This window comes from Drosophila mauritiana, chromosome X, assembly GCF_004382145.1.
Source record: "Drosophila mauritiana strain mau12 chromosome X, ASM438214v1, whole genome shotgun sequence".
Lineage (NCBI taxonomy): Eukaryota > Metazoa > Arthropoda > Insecta > Diptera > Drosophilidae > Drosophila > Drosophila mauritiana.
This window is the reverse complement of record NC_046672.1, coordinates 11458397-11479152: the sequence shown is the minus strand read 5'-3', so window position 1 is coordinate 11479152 and position 20756 is coordinate 11458397. Positions and strand designations below refer to the sequence as shown.

Here is a 20756-nt window from a genome sequence, read left to right as displayed (position 1 = left end):
GCTCGGTACGGTAACACAATCGTAAACCCGGCCAGAGATATCCGCACCAAAAATAAAGACGAAAACAAAAGCTGTAAATCTTGAATAACCGCCATCCATCCAACCATCTTCAAGCAATTTGCAAGTCAGTATCGTGGTGTTAAAGTTCTTGGTTAGTTGAGCTAGCAAGCTGGAAGATCGGCGATAAGACTAAGCCAAGCGATCGTAAATGGGGCGTCGCATAAGATCAAGGAACAGCCCCCTGGGGACTGGATGTCTGAAAAGCAATTTGTGGATATTTGTGGAGCATGGCAACAGTTGCTAACCGGACTCAATGAAGGTATAGCCATAGGTGTAGATACAGATAGGTCACTAATTGATAATTTCCCTTGAATTAATGATAAACCATGAGAAATAATAAAACAATAGTTCGGATTTAAAGTAAAATAAAATGCTTTATTTATATTCTCATGCAAGCCTATCGTATTTTGTACTACAGGAGGTAATAAAAACATTAAGTTATAGTTTTACACACCTTTATTCGAGGTTTCTCAGAGACGTTATTTTACAAAATGACTGGTCAACGTGTTAGGCAATAATTAAATTAACCGAAATCACTAAATTATATCGTTAAAAGACAGTAATTCTACTCTTTAGTTCAGTCTAATGAAAACGCATAATAATAGACCATAGCTGATTTTTGAAGAGACATTATTTTATTTAACAACTACATTAACGCCAAGATTAAATCAATTCGATTGATGGCCGATACCTGAACCGATTTACACATCTGTGCATATATATTCGTTATGCCTTGGCTATCTGGATATCCAGAGACCAGAGCCCAAAGTCCCATCTACATATGACATATTTGGTGTTCCGCACTGTAGACTATATGGACAGCAGAGCACACATAAAGATAGGCCCCCGAGACGCGACAGGTTGATCCCGGGCCATAAACGCACTCGTAAAGGGATCCAAAAGCCTAAGCAGCTGCACATATGTATCTTCTATTGGCTGTAAAACATTAAAACTGATGCCTCATGCAAACGAGATGGCAAATAGCCAAACGTGACCCTCTCTCTTTCTCAGCCATGTCGGTAGCGATTTTATGATTTTCTTTTTTTTAGTTTACAGTTTAACGTTTATTAAAAAAACTCCTTTCCATAGTCCATTTTCATTTGCGATTCTTCTGCGAAATGGTCAGGTGAATACAGTACCAAATGGGCGTCGTGTCCAATCAATCACTGAATATGGCTCTGCCTACGAACTTATTCTTAACTTAAAGGAAATAGTGTAATATAAAACAACAAACTAATAACAAATCATATTGCGCGGGGTCGGAGTAGACCGCCAGTTAAGATCGCAAAGGTTGAGCCCAGGGGGATTTGCAGTCGCATTGGATTTTTACATACATACACATGTTAAATGGTAGGTTGAAATACAGTGGTGGCTGTGGATGCATGAGGTGCCTGTGGATGCGCCGGGAAGTACGGAGTGCTATAGTTGAGATGCCCACAGGACCGCTTCTTAATTTGTTTTTTTCCTTGTTTTTTTTTAGAACTGAAACGGCGGCGTATCTCGGCAGGTGTGGGCGCCCATCGGCGTGATGACCACGTGCAGGGTAAGCGTGTTGCGAGCGGTGCCCGTCAGATGGGGACTCAAATACAGTGATGTGTGCTCCAGCTCCTCGTACGGCAGCAGGTTGTCCAGGTTGACGACGCGCGACGTATCGGAGAAGTACTCCGTACGCTCTGCAACAGTGCGAATGTGCATAATCTGGTTCTGCATGCCCACGATCAGCACGGCGATCTAAAAATAGGAATAATGCGTGAAATAATATGCTACAAAATACTCGTTAATCCGCAACAGAATATTACGGTTGCCGCTTAATTACCTTAAATCGCTCCTCTCCGATGTTTTGATGCTTGCAGGTAACCCGTAGACGCACTGTGTTCAAGGAGCAGCCTGGTACATCCTCGCCCCATACCATTTTGGCCTTGTTATACCTAACACCTCGCGGGAAAAACTCGATTTCCCATGTCATGCAAGGATCTGGCGATTAAGTAATCGTAAACTTTTTCTGTATATCAATCGAAGTCAGCTGTCGGCCACTACTTACCGTCCTCCTCAGTCTCGGCAATGTGTCGCTGCGAAAAGAAGCAGGTCACATAGTTCTTATAGTCCTCGATCGCGGTAAAGTTGTGCACATCGATGTCGACGCTCCAGGTGTCGTTCCAATAGAGCCGCGGCGTAAACTGCAGCTTACCCGATTCGGTGGCTCGCACCTCCCGCACACGATCTTCATGGCCCGACTGATAGCTCATGCCAATGGCAATGCGCTCGACGAGGAACTCTTTGTGATACTCCACCAGCGGATTCATTAGCAGGTGTGAGAGCTGGCGCGGCGTCATCATGCCGAAGCGTATGTGGGACACAGTCTGTTCGATCAGCTCCATGAAACCGCCACTGCCAGTGGCCTCCATCTGTTCGCGACGATGCAGCAGCCACGTCTGCAGGATGTCAAACAATTTGTACTCGCTGGTGACAACCAGATCGTTCTGCTGCAACAGCAGTATCAGTATGGCCGGGTCCATTTCCACAAAGTCCCGCGACTCGGCAACCATCTCGAGGTTCCATTTGAGAAACCGCTTGAGCGTTTCGGTGAGATCGTTGTGGGTGGGCGTGAAGGAGAGCGTATACTGCAGCCAGGACACAAGGTAACCGCTGGTGGCCGCCTTGGCCACGTGCTTGTTCATGTAGTCCACGCAGAGATCGATCAGGTCGCGAATATTGTACTTGTCGCTCAGCGCCAGCATTGGCATCACCGTCTGCAGCGTGACCTCGATTTGGCCAACGTATAGGTACTTGATGAACTGCGGAAACACCGCCGAGCAGCAGGCCTCCTCGTGCAGTTCGATCACATGCTTGCTGCACTCGTTCCACTCCGGATTCATTAGCATCACCTGAAAGACGTCGCTGCTGGCACAGAGGATGACGCGGTGGGCGGGAAACTCCTTGCCGTCCACCAGTAGTACTATGTCCGACATCAGCTGTTCGGCGTACAGGTTGGCGATCTTATTGAGCACACTATTCGCATCGATCATCTAGATGGGTAATATTTAATCAGGATTAGAGCACATTCTCCCAGGATCAACTTAACTTAATACTAAGGTCTGAGCTAGTCCCCACTCATAGTGGACAAAATCAATAAATGTTGATAGCGCATATGGCTGGTAATCTGGCAAATAAGATCATATTTTTGGCGTTATACCCACCGTGCTGGCTTCATCCTGGCCTTCTTCCGTTTCGCGACACTTGCGCCGCTTGGCGTCTAGATCCTCGCTAGAGTTAAGTCCGTTCGCTGGGCTCTCGCTGGTTCCATTGGCATTTCCTTGTGTATTGGCGGCTGCATCGCCACCTGCTGCTCCTCCAGCTGCCTCGCCAAGCAAGTCCGCAGCAGCTGCTCCGCCACCGGGACCTCCGCCCGGACCTGCGCCACCAGCTCCACCGCCACCGCCAGCACCACCAGCGCCAGCAGCCGCTCCGTGCGCACCACCGCACACTCCACCGGAGACTGGCGCTGCTCCGCCGTTACCGTTGTCGTTCATCGGGAATCGGGGATATTGGGTATGGATAGACTTGCACCCGGCTAGGGATTCGTTCTGCGCTGACAACTGGCACAAGGACAATCTACGGGACGGCTCCGTAAGCACGAGCCAAAGACACGGCAAAAAGTCTCACTTCAAATGCAAGAACAAACTACAGACGATGCAGACACGATACGATTTATATCGTAGCAGCAGTGTGCCAGGCATGCATTGCACACAGCAGGGCAGACCGATGACACTTCATATACGATATATGGATAGATTAGTCGTATCCGTAATAATTATTCCCCAAAATGCTATTTCTTTTTTAAGTAGTATTTTACCGGGTTCAGCAATTTTAGATAAGAATAACACAACTTTTAATTAAGTGCAATATAAATACATTAATCTATTACATAGATCTGGCAGCCCAAATTAAGATACTCGACTATATCTGTAATCGATAAATTGTTATCGACACTAGCGCGCGTTGCTAAAAGTTAAATTCAAAAACCTGCCTGCTGTTAAATAATTTTAATTGGCATCAAAATCTACATGTATTTTAAAGTGTGTTAAATAAATATTTGAAGGACGCCAATAAGTCAGCTTAACTCAGAATTGGCTTATTCTTATTTATTCAAAAAAACCAATAAACAACTGGTTTTCAGCTTTTCTCGGAACATTAAATAGTGGTTTTTCCCAAACAATTATTCAAATAAACCATATGTACAGTTTATTATTTGCTATCTTACCGTATTAAGCTAACTTTAATAATAAAATACTTTAAACAGCAGGCTATTGTTTTCGAATTGATATTTATTTGCTTTGCGTTGACGAATTTTCCTAAAACGTAGGCTACAAAATGATTTTAAAATTGAAATTAAAGTTCGCTAAATGGCTTATCTTCGCGCACACAGTCCCGTGCCCCATTTACGTAAACACTAAACAAATATGTATAAAAAAAGGTCTACAAAGACAGCTAAGGAAGAGGGACAAAAACGAAAATAGAGGAAAAGGGAGTCAAAATTCCAGCTAGCGCGTTGTCTTTTGGGTGTTGTTGGATATATTGATTAAATGCGGACTCCTCACAGAGGTTTATGCTGGAGAAAAATCATTACGATTACAATTAATTTGGCGGGCGATTATTTGATCATTCGACTACTGCTGATTCCCTGTGAACCGGCAGACGCTTTAGAGCTCGTCGTGGCCGAGGAACTTCTTAAGGTAGGCCTGCAGCTCCGGCAGTGAGCGGCTGCCTTCGTACTCGTTCTGGCGCTGACCGTTTTTGTACAGGAAGAGAGTTGGATAGCCCTCCACCTGCTGATCGATGCACACTTGCTTGTTCTCCGGCGCCGTGCAGTCAACCTTGGCGATTTTCACGGAACTCTGAGCCTGGTGCGTTTCCGTGGCCAGCTGCTCCCAGGTGGGTTGCAGCTTCTGGCAGTGTCCACACCACGGAGCATAGAACTTGATGAAGGCAACGCCCTCGGCAATGGCTTGGTCGAACTCGTCCTCGCCAGTCAGCTGTTGTGGGGCCAGCTTCTTGGCTGCGTCCTCCTCACCGGCAACCTCCTCGATAGCCACCTTGTCATCGCCGGCCTCGCCAGCGGTCTTCTCTAGTGGCACGCCCACCATTTTCTCCACGTACGTCTTTAACGTGGACAGATCACGAGCACCCGAGTACTTTTCAATCTTCTTGCCATCCTCGATCCAGAGAAGAGTGGGATAGCCCTTGACCTCAAAGTCCTGGCAGATGGAACGGAACTGGGTGCAGTCGATCTTCGAGATAGTTACGGCAGGCTCTTTAACCAGCTCCTTGGCCAGGTCCTCCCACGTGGGTGCCAAACGCTGTACGAAAAGGATGCCACAGTTAGGCATTTTAGGCGAGAAGTCATTGAATTCGGCTTACCTGACAATGACTGCACCAGGGTGCAAAGAATTTGACAAAGTGATTGCCGCTGGACACGTGCTTGGCAAAGGTGTCTTCGGTGAGGTCGACCACCTTGCCAAGATTGAGGTTCTCGACCTGCTCGCGCTTGACCTCGTCCAGATCCGCCTCGGCGGGTGCGCTCAGTTCCTTGTTGATGAAATCGGTAATGGCGGGCAAGTCGCGAGTGCCCTTAAACTTGACCGATTCCTCTTCGCCCAGCTTGAAGAGGCGCAGTGTGGGATATCCGGTTACCTGGTGCGTGGCGCAGAGTCCCTGGTGCTTGGTGCAGTCCACCTTGGCGATGATCACCTTGGGGTTAGCCACGTTCATGATCTCGGCCAGCTGTTCCCACAGCGGCTGAAGACGCTTGCAATGTCCGCACCTTCGATTAAAAAATGCCATATGAAATGGATACGAATTCTCTCTGACTCACAATTAAAAAACAATATTTAACACCTAATCTATTGCGATTAAATTGATTTTGAAATAGGAATCGATAAATCGGTCAAACTCACATTGTTTTCCCCCCATACAAAGGAGCACGAAACAATGAACAGCGATAAGAGTTGGCGCTTTGTCCCGAACAAAGAGTTTATCATCGGGCTGCTAGAGTCGCCGAATCGCATTTCGAGCTTCCTTAAACTCCCCCCTCTAATCGCATGGCACTTCCTAGCAACATAATTGAACCTAATCAAATTAGCTCATAGACATTGCGATGGCTTTTGATAAGACGTGAAAGCCGGGCGCTATGAAAACTATAATAGTTGCCGAAATCTGGAGTATTTAGTTTGTCAATCAAGGGGGACAACAAAGCCCCTTTGATCGTCTTATCAACGAACGTGCGATTTGCTCGACAGACATGACGAATCTTCAATTCCACGGATCTATAGTTTTTGACCAAATTGCCGGGGTCACGAATTTATGTCACTCACGATCATCAGGTAAATTTCTCACAAGCCGAAATATACCAATTTTAACAAAAGGTATGTTCTGGTTTTCAGATTCAAATTCTTTAGGATTTATGAGGGTAAAGATATTTCGCTATTTTTGCATCGGTTTGAATTTCAGGATTAGCAGTTTATATTATTAATACTACAAATAAAGGCGACTATTGTTAAATTGCTAATTAAATACTTATTTTCGCTAGCTTTTTAAGACCATTTTTGGTGAGCTAAATTTCATTTTTGTAAATACTTGTTAATTATTAACAATCTGTTTCATTACAATAAAATTGCCAGAAATTGAATGAATGTGTAAACCAAAACACCCACTGATAATTATGTGTGCGTGGCTTGGTCACACAAAATAGACGACCTATGTGGACCGCCGCGATTCGCCGGCAAAAGTTGGCCAATTTGGGACGGCGATTTTTTATTTCGTTCAGGTGTGGGCGCAGGGCGGAATGGAGGGGTGGAGGAACCCAAATCGAATTGCAACTCACCATGGAGCAAAGAACTTGACGAAGACATTGCCGCCGGCAATCGCAGTGTCGAAGGTTTCCGGGTCCAGTTCCACGGCGAACTCCTTGTCCTGTTTGCCGGCGTCCTCCTCCTGGGACGCACGGGTGATGGGCAGGAGGGGCGACAGAAGGAGGCCGCACACGGCAACGGATAAAATGGACCTGGTCAACATGATGCACGGAACGCTTGGAGAGATCTGAAAGTGTTGGGGGACCACGTCCGGATACAAAATAAAATTTCGATGAATAGGACTAGAGATGCCAAAAAGGGCAATCGATAGACAGGCAAGGCCAGCTGATCATCGATTTCAAAAAAATACACACGTTGTTAAGAGGAACTATATATTAAAAAATAATAATGAAACGGAATTATGTACGTTTTTTTAAGAATTTAATTTCTAGTCTCAAAAAATATATGAGCACAAGTACATCTCTTTAAGTTTAAAACACTCTGGCACCGGTAAAACGTTGATCTGGCAACTTCGAACAGCCACTTGTGTGTATTGGTGCGTGAACAGCGAGAATGGCAAAACACAAAAACGAGCGAGTCGCACACACAGAGACGTAGTTGATTTGGAAAGGGGCCTGTGCGAAAAAGTTGCTTGTATACCGAATGATTAATACATACAGCTGTGTCATGGCAAAGAGAGAATACAAATCCAACCACTACAAATACGAATGTCGCTCTCCAGTGGGGATTTTAGAAAATTAATCAATATAAGTTTTGAAATATACTCGAATTTGTAATTTGAAAAACGGGTTTTGCAACAGGGAAAGCGGGAAAATGTCGCAAAACAGATGGGCATCCGCATCGAGTATCGATGCGATATATCGCACGCATATCGCCGCGAGAAAAGGAAGCTATGTGCGTCTAGCCGACGTTTTAATGCTCTATGAACTGGAATAGTTTCTAGTAAATTAAATTTCGCTTGAACAATTTTGGCAGCAATTGCCAATTGCCATTTCAGTAGATCATCAAATTGGAAGGCAAATCGCACTGAAGTACATATGAAACCATTTAACTGATCACATTGATAATGTATTAGATAGGATTAACGCTATCTAAAAAAGTGATAATGCTCTATGCAAGGGTATAATGAACGAATGGCAGGCACATGGAAGGCACAAACAGAAACAACTAAATTGCAGCTGCTATGTTGCTCGACGAATAGGGTAAAAACAGCAACAGCGAATGATGGCGGCAAAGGCAAACGAGTGATAGGTGAACTGAGGGGCGTACCGGCGGGGGGATCAAACTTGAGTCGACTGTTAAGTAGGGTTCTGTTTTTTAAATATCAAGTTGCCGCTCGACCGCTCATTTAGCTTAGACTTTGAGTAGCACACGTGTGTACTCGATTATGGAACCAGCAGCTGTTCTCGAATTAGTTAATGCTTGAAAGCTGGAACAGCTTTGTAATATTTTCGATATTTATACATGTATAGCTACTTTTTGATCACTATAGTTCCATCTGTAAATGCTCCAACCCTCAAACCGCTGATTAATTATGTACATTATTTAATATGTATGCATTTTTATTAAATGCGCAAGTAGACAAATTATATGCACTTAACTGCATGTAAGGGCAACTTTTTAACCAACTAACAACATATGCATGCGTTTCTATCGCTCTTCGTGCTGAGCCATAAATAATTTCGGTTCGCGCAAACAAGTCGGTAAAATTCAGCAAACCTGACGCACCCCCTCATGAATATGAATAATGGCACAACGACGCCGCTGCCGCTGGCAACTGGCACAACAAAAGCAGCGAACATGCAGAGACACGCTGTTTACACTAGAATATCGCGAATTCTTAAATTATTAACAAGTCTCACTGGAGGCCAACCCACTCACACAACCCATTCCTTTTTGTTTTGCAACTTAGTACTGATTTAATCGAAGGGCCTGAATATAGAGATAAATATTTTTAAGAACATGCTGCTGCTTGTAAAAACATAAAACATATTTGCATTAACTAAACTAATAAGGGTAAACATTGCTTGAATATACATAGGTATTTTTTACTCGAAGTTTCTATAACCCGAACATGGCTTTTGGTTTCATGGATGTTGATCGACAAAGCCGCGTTTATGCCTCCGCTTTGAACAGGTATTCGTGTAATGACGCACTGCGCATAAACGCAGCGGCAGATACGATGGCAGAGCGGCGGCAGAGAGCACGGACGTCGCCGGCAAAATGAAATGGAACGCCGAGGGTGCCAGAGAGATACAGATACATTCGGGCAGCGAGTGCGGGCGAGATAGAGCGACAACTCCTGTTCCCGGTTCGTCGTCGTTCGTCATTCCCATATTCGCTTCTCGTATTCCCTCTCATTCCCATTCGCAATCCCAATTCCCAATTCCCGTCACACGAGTTAGCAGCACATCGCACAGCTGCATCGCTCCACTCCGATCCTTTTTAATTTTTTGTTGTGCTTTCGGTGGCGTGCTCATTTCGAGAACAGAGTAACCCCTTTTTATTTGTCAGTTGTCAACGGCGCCCCTGCAGGCAGAAAGCAGAAGCAGAAACTGAAACAGCAGAGGAAGAAGAAGAAGCAGCACAGCACGGGCACAGCACGAAGCACGCAGCACAGCACAAGCACAGAGGCGAAGCGAAGCAAAGCAAAGCAGAGGCAACACAGAAAAACAGCAAAGCATTGGAGTAGTTGTTTGGATGTGGACGGAAAGGAAGACTGGCGGCGACTAACTAAAAGGTATTTGTTGTTCACCCACTCATCTGTGTGCGTGCAGTGCGCTAGTGAAAAGCTGTTCTCAGCGTTTGCCAAAAAGACAAGACGTACGAAAAAAGAACAAACAACAACAACAGCGAAAAAAATAGTAGCATTCGTTTATTTAATGCTCGCGTTCGTATTTTTTCGAAAACCTAGATGGAAAAGAAATTTTCTGCTGCTGCTGCTGTTGCCTCAGTATATAAGTGTGTGTGTGTTTAAGTCAGTGCGTGTGTGTGGTGTGCGTGTTTTTGCCTGTGTATGAGCGCCTGGCTCTCTTTGGGTGGCGAGAGCGAGTGTGCTGAGTGAGTGTGTGTGTCCGTCCGTGTGCCTGTCAGTTTGCCTGTGTGAGTGCATGGCGGACTAAAAAGAACCCGACGACCGCACTGTAAAAATTCGATTTGTGTGCTGTGCACACGGCGGCGGAAGCGAGCAGATTTTTGGCAAATAGTGAGCGATTATCGGATTGAGTAAATACAACAAACAACAGAGACACGGCCGCAGCAGCAGCAGCATTAACAGTAATCAATCGAACTACCTCCCGATGCCACCGCACCGATCCCCCTTGCATATGTAATCGTAACTGTAAACCTAATTGTGTGCCTCTTTTCTTCTCTTTTCATCCACTCTCCTTTGCGTTGCTGCTTCTTCGTGCTCCCTCTCTCGCACTCGCATTCTCTCTGTCTCTCACGTACTCGCTTCTTTCTCGCCGGGAACTCTCAACGCACGAATAGCAGTACGTTGACAGGAGCAGCTCGGAACGGACAGGAAAAGCAGGAGATTAAACAGTAAGCAATAAATTGATTTGGCGTATTGTAGCTTACACCTAAGTACATATATCGCCGCATATATAGTCAGCCGGGCACTTGCGGATCAGCCAACGTCCTGGGACCCAAGACGATAGATACCACGATACGGAGATACAGCGATACCACCAATCATTAGCAGGCGACAACGACACATCCGCATCCGCAGAAGATGTCCAACGGCAAGGCGACGGTCTCGTTCTTCGAGACCGGGAGCACCACACAGTTCGAGTACTGCTACCAGCTCTATCCCCAGGTTCTTAAGCTAAAGGCCGAGAAGCGCTGCAAGAAGCCGCAAGAGCTGATCCGCCTGGATCAGTGGTATCAGAATGAACTGCCTAAATTGATTAAGGCACGCGGGAAGGATGCGCATATGGTGTACGATGAGCTCGTCCAGTCGATGAAGTGGAAGCAGTCGCGCGGCAAATTCTATCCGCAGCTTTCCTACCTGGTCAAGGTCAACACACCGCGCGCCGTCATCCAGGAGACAAAGAAGGCCTTCCGCAAGCTGCCCAATCTGGAGCAGGCGATCACAGCTTTATCGAACCTCAAGGGCGTCGGCACCACAATGGCCAGTGCACTGCTGGCAGCCGCCGCTCCCGATTCGGCACCATTCATGGCCGACGAGTGCCTGATGGCCATACCAGAGATCGAGGGCATCGATTACACCACCAAGGAGTACCTCAACTTCGTCAATCACATTCAGGCCACCGTGGAGCGCCTCAATGCGGAGGTGGGCGGGGATACGCCGCACTGGTCGCCGCATCGCGTGGAGCTGGCCCTCTGGTCTCACTATGTGGCCAATGATCTCAGTCCCGAGATGCTCGACGATATGCCGCCGCCGGGATCCGGCGCCTCTGCCACTGGCACCGGTTCACTCAGCACAAACGGCAACAGCAGCAAGGTGCTCGATGGCGACGATACCAACGATGGTGTGGGTGTCGATTTGGACGACGAAAGCCAGGGAGCAGGTAAGCAGCTAAGATGATCCGGTAACTGCGGCTAGATACACACATGCAACAAAACACACAAACCGAGTAATCTTTTCCAGAAACCAAGTTTTTTTCCTTTCCGGAATTTTCCATTAACCATATGTTTGTACTATCGTAGGAGTCAATTTACAATTTTAAATTTATTTGCTACGCGTGGTGTCATGTTAAAAAAAAGGAGGAATTGTAAAGTTACTACTGTAAAATTGGTAACTTTTAACATTATCAGTAAGCTTATACTTGTTGGCAGCTTAGCAAAAGTGTTAGGACGTCCAATAATTTTAAACACAGAGAGTTTCTTTGTTCGATTACTCTGACCGCAGTTTGCCGAGTTAACAAATTGACTATTGATGGCTAATCCAATGCTTTCTATCCCCCAGGCGGTCGCAACACTGCTACAGAATCGGAGACAGAGAATGAGAACACCAACCCGGCTCCTCTGATGCCTTTACAGTCGGGTGAGGCCAAGAATAACGCAGCTGCCGTTGGCGCCGCCCTGCAGGACGGTGACTCCAACTTTGTTTCGAACGATTCCACCTCCCAGGAGCCGATCATCGATGACAACGATGGCACCACACAGACAACGGCCACTACCTCCACAGAGGACGGTGAGCCCATCGCCCTAGATATTGGCATTGGCATCGGTTCGAGTGGCACACCGCTCGCCTCGGACTCTGAAAGCAATCAGGAGGCGCCGCCCAAGACCAACAGCCTGCCCATCCTGACTCCCACACAGCACTCGAGCCAGAATCAGAAGCAGGCGCCGAGCCAGCCCCACAAAACTAACAATTCGATCACCAACAACGGTCAGGCTGCTCCATTGGCAGAAGAGGAAGCGGTTACAGCAGCACCACAGCCAGCCAGCAAAGCGACTGCAGCACCAGCCAATGGAAATGGTAACGGGAACGGCGTCCTGGGCGACGAGGATGAGGATGAGGCGGAGGACGAGGAGGAAGATGAGCTGGACGAGGAGGAGGATAATGAGGCGGAGCTAGAGGCTGACGAGAGCAATAGCAGCAACGGCATTGTGAGGGACAGTAAACTGCAGCAGCTGGCGGCGAACAAGACGGTGGATGCGGTTTCGCCGGTAGCAGCGGGTGCAGACTCGGCACCAGCCATTGGACAGAAGCGTACTGCCCTGCACTGCGATATGGAGCTGAAGAACGCCGGCGGAGTGGGTGTGGGCGTGGGGGAGAAGTCACCGGAGCTAAAGAAACTGCGCAGCGAATGAGGCGGAGGTGAGGAAACGAAATACGGATACGGATGCGGATGCGTGTCAGAAACGGGGATCGGTTCGGCTCGGCACGGTTCGTTTCGCCGCGTATCCGGTGGAAAGACATTGTATGTAGTGCAGTTGAGTCGACATAGAGACATAGAGCAACATTACCTACACTTTACCACAACAACATTCAAGAAATTCTACTATTAAGCAACTAACTATACATACATATAATATATTATATATATATATATATACAACATATAACGAGAAACGAACACCCAACACACTCCACTCTCATACACACAACACGACACCACACACGCCACAGACAGACACACACACACACAACCCAACATAACATGAACATAACCGATCAGATCAGAGCGGAATATAGGATCCCGATCCAGAAGGCAGTAAGCAGCACCACAAACAACATTTCAATAGCATAGGAAGCGCGCCAAGATGAAGAATCAGAAGAATCCGATCAAGAATCCGAAGAACAAGCAGCAGAATCATCATCAGCAGCAGCAAAAGAGAGTTCAGAATGCAGCGTTAACGTAATTTAACTGAAACGAAAAGCAAATGCAAACATGAATAGTAACTACAAAACAAGATCAGATGGAAATCGATATTTTTACACAGTCAAAAGGAACATTTAAATATAAAGAAAATTTACAAATGCCGCAGTTGCCCACTACATACAAAAAAACAAAAAAAAAAAAAATATGAAAAAAAAATAAAAAGCGAAAGAAAACAAAATGATTAAGATGGAAACAACAATAATTATAATAAAACAGAAACGTAATTTATATACATAGGTATTTAAATTTAATAATAAATCAAAACTTGTCGTATAAACCAAGCAAGCCCCCCACCACCAACTCCACCACCCCCTCGACCTTCGACCCGCAGCAACTCGCGCTCTCTCTCTATCTCTCTCACTCAAAACACGCCGCACACACAATACACCCCCTCCCCACACACATTAAACACACAAACACTCGGAAGAAACAAAACAAAACTCATTTCAACACTAAGAACTTTTTGTGGTCGTAATTATAATAATATAATTTATATTATGTGTAAAACTTTTTTTTAACTTTACATATACTGAATTTTTTATAATTTATATGATAATCACTTTTCATTTGATTTCCAAAAGAGAAAAAAGAAGAAACGGAAGCATAAGAAGCCCGCATCTTAATTGCACCCGACGCAGGTCGTCCGATCTCCGCGTGGTTTGGGCTGCCGGTACCGGATGGTTTCCCCGATATCCACGACCCATACCACTCGCAGATCGGTCGGAACTTTGAAAGTAACAACACATCTGAAAATTATAATCATTTTTATTATTAGTAGCATAAGTGCGAATAAAATGTGAAATATTAAGAGAACACGGCATAAAACTGAAAACATCCCACAAGCATCTTCAATTGTTTTATCACCTCAATGGGTTTTTTGCATTTGGCGTTTGAATAAGCGTTACATCGAGAGCCCTTGGAACTAGTCATCGACTTATCGGAAATAATGTTATGGCTTGTCCGAATATGGCAACGCTCTTCAAGTGGTGGGCAGATGTATCGATGTCTATGCATCGATAGCATGGTGTGCTAGCTACACAGCTCTAGTGCTAATCAAAAGAAAACACAGAACAGGACGGAAATATATAGAATACTTTTGCACTTAATTCGACTTTGCCACGACTACCTGGCCAGCTCGATCGGCGATATAGAGCGCCGGCCCATCCGTCAGTCAGAAATTTCATTCCGGCATTGATCGAGCTGCGTGAAACTTGCATTCCAGCTGGTCACCATCCATACGTCCATATATCCTTTATAGAATATCTATAACTCGAAGAGGAATCCTAGCCCCGCCGACCATGTCATTGGATCGCCTTGGTTGCTGGCCGGATCGGAGTTAATTGGGACTATGCGCCGGAATCGAAACAGCTCGGCATCGAAGTACACGTAGAGAGCATTCCCGAGTCCGCCCCCCGTTCGGAGCTCCGTTCCTTGATCCCCTGGCAGATCGATTGTGGTCCCGACGAGCGGAGGGCAGAATCCAGAGGAGGAGCAGGAGCAGAAGCACCTGTGGGAACGCCGTCATGCTGCTGGTACGTCAGCTATTCGGGGCTTCGGCCAACTCCTGGGCACGCGCCCTCATCATATTCGTACTGGCCTGGATCGGATTAGTCTACGTGTTCGTGGTCAAGCTGACCAATACTCAGGGCCAGCAGGCGGCCGGGGAGAGTGAGCTGAACGCCCGTCGCATATCACAGGCGCTCCAGATGCTGGAGCACACGAGGCAGCGAAACGAGGAGCTTAAACAGCTCATCGACGAGTTGATGAGGTAGGTGGCTGGAGCTGTGGGGATACAGCCGGGGGGAGCACAATAGCACAAAATATATCATTGTTAGCACTCGCCTGGAACCCCTTTTGGTCTTGCTATAAAGTAAACAAATGATTATACACGTTAATTGCGATTTTAAATACCGCCATAGCTGTGATATCAAAGAGATTAGCATCAATCAATAACCAGTTCTCGGTTTATGTAGAAATAAAGAAGCTTCAATAGTATTTGTATTAAATATAGCTTCCTGAAACATTGTAGCATAGCAGTTACACTTTTGCGATCACCATTATGATGATTTGTCAGCAGCGGGGCTAATTATTCATGGCACGTTCGCGGAATTACATGCGATAAGCTGCTTTGCTAACCTGAACCCCCATCTCCCATCTTTTTATTTTCCAGTGACCAACTGGACAAGCAGAGCGCAATGAAACTGGTGCAAAGGCTGGAGAACGATGCGCTAAATCCAAAGCTGGCGCCCGAGGTCGCCGGCCCGGAACCAGAATCCATGTTCGAGTCCGCCCCCGCTGATCTGCGCGGTTGGAATAATGTGGCCGAGGGAGCGCCCAATGATCTGGAGGCCGGTGTCCCCGATCATGGCGAGTTCGAGCCCAGCCTGGAGTACGAGTTCACGCGCAGACGCATCCAGACGAACATCGGAGAGATCTGGAACTTCTTCAGCAGCGAACTGGGCAAAGTGCGTAAGGCAGTGGCCGCCGGCCACGCGAGTGCCGATTTGGAGGAGTCCATCAACCAGGTGCTGCTCCAAGGCGCCGAACACAAGCGCTCTCTGCTGAGCGACATGGAGCGGATGCGTCAGTCCGATGGCTACGAGGCCTGGCGGCACAAGGAGGCACGCGATCTGAGCGATTTGGTACAGCGGCGCCTGCACCATCTACAGAATCCCAGTGATTGCCAGAATGCTCGCAAGCTGGTCTGTAAGCTCAACAAGGTGCGTTTTATAGATTATTCCCATTTCTTGAGCTAATCTTTTGGTTATGGTAACTACCACGTTACTTGTCAGTCCGATGAGTATATTTAAATACCTAGGAAATGGTTTACTTTTCAACAAGTAAATCACTTAATCTGCTTATTATTTGTAATTCTATATTGTAATTAGTAATTACCAATGCATTCCGTAACTGCTTTCATATGTTTTTATCGACGACTCTAATCTAATTAGTAATTCCTCAATTCCCAGGGCTGTGGCTACGGCTGCCAACTGCACCATGTGGTGTATTGCTTTATAGTGGCCTACGCCACCGAGCGGACGCTCATCTTAAAATCCCGCGGATGGCGGTATCACAAGGGCGGCTGGGAGGAGGTGTTCCAGCCGGTGTCCAACAGCTGCCATGATGCGGGCACAGCCAACACCTACAATTGGCCGGGCAAGCCGAACACTCAGGTGCTGGTGTTGCCCATCATCGACTCGCTGATGCCGAGACCGCCGTACCTGCCGCTCGCCGTTCCCGAGGATCTGGCGCCGAGACTTAAGCGTCTGCATGGAGACCCCATCGTTTGGTGGGTGGGTCAGTTCCTTAAGTATTTGCTTCGACCGCAACCAACGACGCGGGATTTCCTTACCTCTGGCATGCGCAATTTGGGATGGGAGCGTCCCATTGTTGGGTATGTGAATCAAGAGTGAATTTGTTTTCTTGAAGAAATAAATATTCGGTTTTTTCCTTACAGCGTTCATGTCCGTCGCACGGACAAAGTGGGCACAGAGGCGGCCTGCCACAGTGTGGAGGAGTATATGACCTATGTCGAAGACTACTACCGCACACTGGAGGTAAACGGCAGCACTGTGGCTCGTCGGATTTTCCTTGCGTCGGATGACGCCCAGGTTATTGAAGAGGCGCGCCGAAAGTACCCGCAGTACCAGATCATTGGTGATCCGGAGGTGGCGCGCATGGCGTCCGTATCCACGCGATACACGGACACCGCCCTGAACGGGATCATTCTCGATATCCACCTGCTTTCCATGTCCGATCATCTGGTGTGCACTTTCTCGTCGCAGGTGTGTCGCGTGGCCTACGAGATAATGCAGACGATGTATCCGGATGCAGCGCATCGGTTCAAGTCGCTGGACGACATATACTACTACGGTGGCCAGAATGCGCACAATCGCCGCGTCGTTATCGCCCACAAGCCGCGCACGCACGAGGATCTACAGCTGCGTGTTGGTGACCTCGTCTCGGTGGCTGGTAACCATTGGGATGGCAATTCCAAGGGCAAGAACACCCGCACCAACCAGGGCGGCCTATTCCCCTCGTTCAAGGTGGAGGAGAAGGTGGACACCGCCAAGCTGCCTCTCTATGCGGGCATTTAGTTAGTTGCTCACATCACTACATTCTCGGCCGTGTTGTTGATCGATCTGTAAATCCTATCTGCCGCATTCCACCTGGAATTTCCATGGTGCACTTCGATTCGGCTCGGATCAGCATCTCCAGAATCTATCGAATGTCCAGAATCTCAAATGAAATCTCGCTCTTTCTGTACTTGTCCATCAATATGTGACTTTTTCTTCATGTTCTCGTCTGCGCACTTTTACGCTCTGATTTCGATTCCGAATCTTATTCTTATTTTGCATTTGTACAAGTCTTTTAATAAGATGTAAGTCGAAAGCCGAAGAAATTATGTTGACAAGAATATACATAAATATATTTATATATATAAATAAATTATATATAGAAGTGCATGTAGTTTCACTAAGCGCAATATAGTCTATCACCTGTAAAATAGTTAAAAAAAAACAAAGATGAAAAACGAACGCAAAACAAAACTAAAACTGATAAATTCAAGCGTCATAGTAAAAGAAATAAATAGTAATGTTTTGAAAAGCAAATATTGAAAGCGATTGTCCTTTTCTGCAACTCTGGGCTGTGGGCTCTGCTACCAGGCGAACAGGAATTTCAGAAGGGAATCTTGCTACTTACTGGTTATCTAAAAATATGCCTGGTTGGTTTTCAGCAGACACCGGCTACTACTTTGTTTTAAAAATCAATTATTTATTGATTTCAAAATGTTATAGGAATTTTAGCACTGGTAATAAGCTGCTCAAAACAGTTATTATTTCATCTATATAACAATTTTCAGAGAAGTTATGACGAAAATTCCCTTTGTAAATATCAAGTTTTTGCAAAAGCCGTTTTTCCGAATTTCGGTCATCAAATAATCAGTTTTTTTGCCACAACTTTAAAAATAATAGCCTGAATATGGAATGTCATACCTCGTTGTGCTCGCAATTAAATTTCCAATCAAACTGTGTTCAAAAATTGAATTTTATTTTTTGGCCATTTTTTGCAAAATTTGATGATGTTACCCCTTACCTAAAATGCGAAAATCGACCCAAAAATTAATTTTCCTAAATTCTTCAAAAAGTTATAGGAATCGTTAGCACTGGTTATTAGCTGCTCAAAACAGTTATTCTTTTATCTATATGGCAATTTTAAGCGAAGTTATGACGAAAATTCCGTTTGTAAATATGAAGTTTTTGGCAAAAGCCGAATTTTATACATCAAATAATCAGTTTTTTTGCCACAACTTTAAAAATAATAGCCTGAAAATGAAATGTCATACCTCGTTGTGCTCGTAATTAAATTTCCAATCAAACTGTGTTCAAAAATTGAAATTCTATTTTTTGGCCATTTTTTGCAAATTTTGATGATGTTACCCCTTACCGAAAATGCGAAAATCGACCCAAAAATTAATTTTTCAAATTCAGTCAAAAAGTGATAGGGATAGTTAGTAGTGGTAATTAGCTGCACAAAACAGTCATTCTTGCACTTCTATGACAATTTTTAGATAAGTTATGACAAAAACACCCTTTGTATAAATCGTATTTTTGGCCAAATGTCATTTTCCAGATTTAAAGGAAGAAAATATTTAGTTTTTTGGCCAACATTTCGGAAATAATGATCCAAATATGGAATGTTGAGTTCGTATTCAAAATTCTAATCAAACTGTATTTAAAATTTGGATTTATAATTTTTTGCCATTTTTTGCAAATTTTGATGATGTTACCCCTTACAAAAAATGCGAAAATTGTTCAAAAAATAAAATTCCCTAAATCCTTTTAAAAGTGATAGGAATCGTTAGGATTGCTAACCAGCTGCATAGAAAAGTAACTATTTCAGCTATTTTACCATTTTAGGATATCTTATGATGAAAAATCCAATTGCAAATATAACATTTTGAACAAAATGCCATATTTGGGGTTCAAAACAAACCTTTTAGCTTGTTATTCGTATGACTTACATCAATTACATTAGACTGTGGGTTGAAAGCCTTTTTAACCCGAGCTGGATATCAATGATCATTCATCAACAATATGCACTGTATTGTAAATATATACATATAATCATCGAATATTGAAGGACCAGTTTTTTATGATGGCTTTGCGGCGGTTCAAGAACCCCGAGGCGCCGGTGAAAGTGCAAATTGAAGATGCGTGCCCTCGTGATGATGAGTCAAGTCGCGGTAAACCCGCTGTAAACACTGCTACTCTCAAAAAACTCGCAGGAATTCCAAAACACCAAAACAAGAAAATTCCCCAAAAAAAAAAAAATAAATAAAAAAAAAACGAAACGGGTGCCGAAAATTCGAAACGTGATAAGCCTCCACACACCACACACCGTCAATAAAACAAAATAAGAATAATAACAATAAGCACGCGCGTGTGTGTGTGTGCATAAATAAATTAAAGGCGTCTGTGTGCGTGGAGCAATTGTAAATGTAATTAAGTACTCAATGAACCGCAGGGAAGTAAAAAACAAAAAAAAAAGATCACAGATATAAAAAAAAGAATAATAATAATAAAAAGAAATAAAATTAAAACAAAGCGGCCAAACAGGCAGCTAAACCGGCAATCGGGGAATCGGAAAAAGGAGCTCCGCTCGTTGGACAAGGTCACGTCGGTGTCGTCGGCAGCTGGAGCGGATAAGCCGCCTCATTCCGGGGGCTTTGGCTTCGTTCTCGAATTCGGATTCAGTTTCGCCTTCTGATAACCGACGCCCCCGGCTGCGTATAAAACATTGCCAGTGCGGCTCAAACATCAGCACTTGCGGACCAGCATCCCAGTTGATAACACCTAGCTCGATCCCAGAGTTACTACCAGAGATTAGCCAAAACCAAATCCAGTGTCAAGCAGTATGTCGCAGTTCAGTACCGTTGCCGCACTCCTACTCCTCGGCCTGGTCGTCATCCTTGGCGGCCACGGTGGCCAGGCGGCCGTTGCCAAGGTCAAACTGAACAATCCATGTAAGTTGGTGGTGCTGTCCACTTGGGTGCAAGCCAGTCAGTCATATGCGATACTAACTATTTGCTTCTTTGCTTGCAGCGCATCCCGGCAAGTGTGTGCTGGACACGCACACGATCCTGTCGCCCGGGGAGACGGGTCGGGCGCCGAATCTGCCATGTGTGCGGGCCGAATGCCATGCGGATGGCTTGGTGACCTTCAAAACCTGCGATGCAGTCGCTCCGCCGCCGGGCTGCAAGCAGCGCGACTTTGTGAACATCAATCGCGAATTTCCCGCGTGCTGCGAGCGGAAATACAATTGCGACAAGCACATCTAAAGTCATTATTAATTGCCATAATCCTTAAATTGCTCAACTAACTAGGAGGCAATGGGCAATGGATTTGCTTTCAGCTTATTATTTCGTTCTTTTTTTTTTGTTTGTTTTATTTATTGTGTATACTACAACATA

General features: G+C 45.5%; 5 protein-coding genes across 8 annotated transcripts; 3 read left to right on the top strand and 2 right to left on the bottom strand.

The window, feature by feature from the left end:
- Positions 1-501: 501 nt before the first annotated feature.
- On the bottom strand, positions 502-3800 carry LOC117148227 (BTB/POZ domain-containing protein 17). The gene is made up of 4 exons (XM_033315516.1): positions 3258-3800; positions 2102-3086; positions 1877-2034; positions 502-1791 (listed from the first exon to the last, which is right to left on the bottom strand). Exons 1-4 carry the CDS (start codon positions 3588-3590, stop codon positions 1537-1539), a joined length of 1731 nt encoding a protein of 576 aa, XP_033171407.1. The 5' UTR covers positions 3591-3800; the 3' UTR covers positions 502-1536.
- A 565-nt stretch (positions 3801-4365) lies between these two features.
- Positions 4366-7207, bottom strand: LOC117148229 (thioredoxin domain-containing protein 5 homolog). Its single transcript, XM_033315522.1, has 3 exons — positions 6941-7207; positions 5479-5881; positions 4366-5417 (listed from the first exon to the last, which is right to left on the bottom strand). The coding sequence occupies exons 1-3, from the start codon at positions 7129-7131 to the stop codon at positions 4761-4763; spliced, it is 1251 nt and encodes a 416-aa protein (XP_033171413.1). The 5' UTR covers positions 7132-7207; the 3' UTR covers positions 4366-4760.
- Positions 7208-9256: 2049 nt separating this feature from the next.
- Positions 9257-14114, top strand: LOC117148228. Of its 4 annotated transcripts, none has more exons than XM_033315518.1 (4): positions 9257-9669; positions 10422-10472; positions 10539-11461; positions 11860-14114. In XM_033315518.1, the coding sequence occupies exons 3-4, from the start codon at positions 10663-10665 to the stop codon at positions 12708-12710; spliced, it is 1650 nt and encodes a 549-aa protein (XP_033171409.1). In that variant the 5' UTR covers positions 9257-9669; positions 10422-10472; positions 10539-10662; the 3' UTR covers positions 12711-14114. The 4 variants fall into 4 exon arrangements, with proteins under 4 accessions (XP_033171409.1, XP_033171408.1, XP_033171412.1 ...); XM_033315517.1 differs by having other exon boundaries at positions 10419-10472; XM_033315521.1 differs by lacking the exon at positions 9257-9669 and adding an exon at positions 9799-9819.
- A 193-nt stretch (positions 14115-14307) lies between these two features.
- Positions 14308-17895, top strand: LOC117148225 (alpha-(1,6)-fucosyltransferase). Its single transcript, XM_033315515.1, has 4 exons — positions 14308-15050; positions 15453-16002; positions 16252-16676; positions 16740-17895. The coding sequence occupies exons 1-4, from the start codon at positions 14806-14808 to the stop codon at positions 17377-17379; spliced, it is 1860 nt and encodes a 619-aa protein (XP_033171406.1). The 5' UTR covers positions 14308-14805; the 3' UTR covers positions 17380-17895.
- Positions 17896-20097: 2202 nt separating this feature from the next.
- On the top strand, positions 20098-20755 carry LOC117146740. The gene is made up of 2 exons (XM_033313196.1): positions 20098-20309; positions 20389-20755. The coding sequence occupies exons 1-2, from the start codon at positions 20201-20203 to the stop codon at positions 20622-20624; spliced, it is 345 nt and encodes a 114-aa protein (XP_033169087.1). The 5' UTR covers positions 20098-20200; the 3' UTR covers positions 20625-20755.
- The last annotated feature ends 1 nt before the right edge of the window (position 20756 follows it).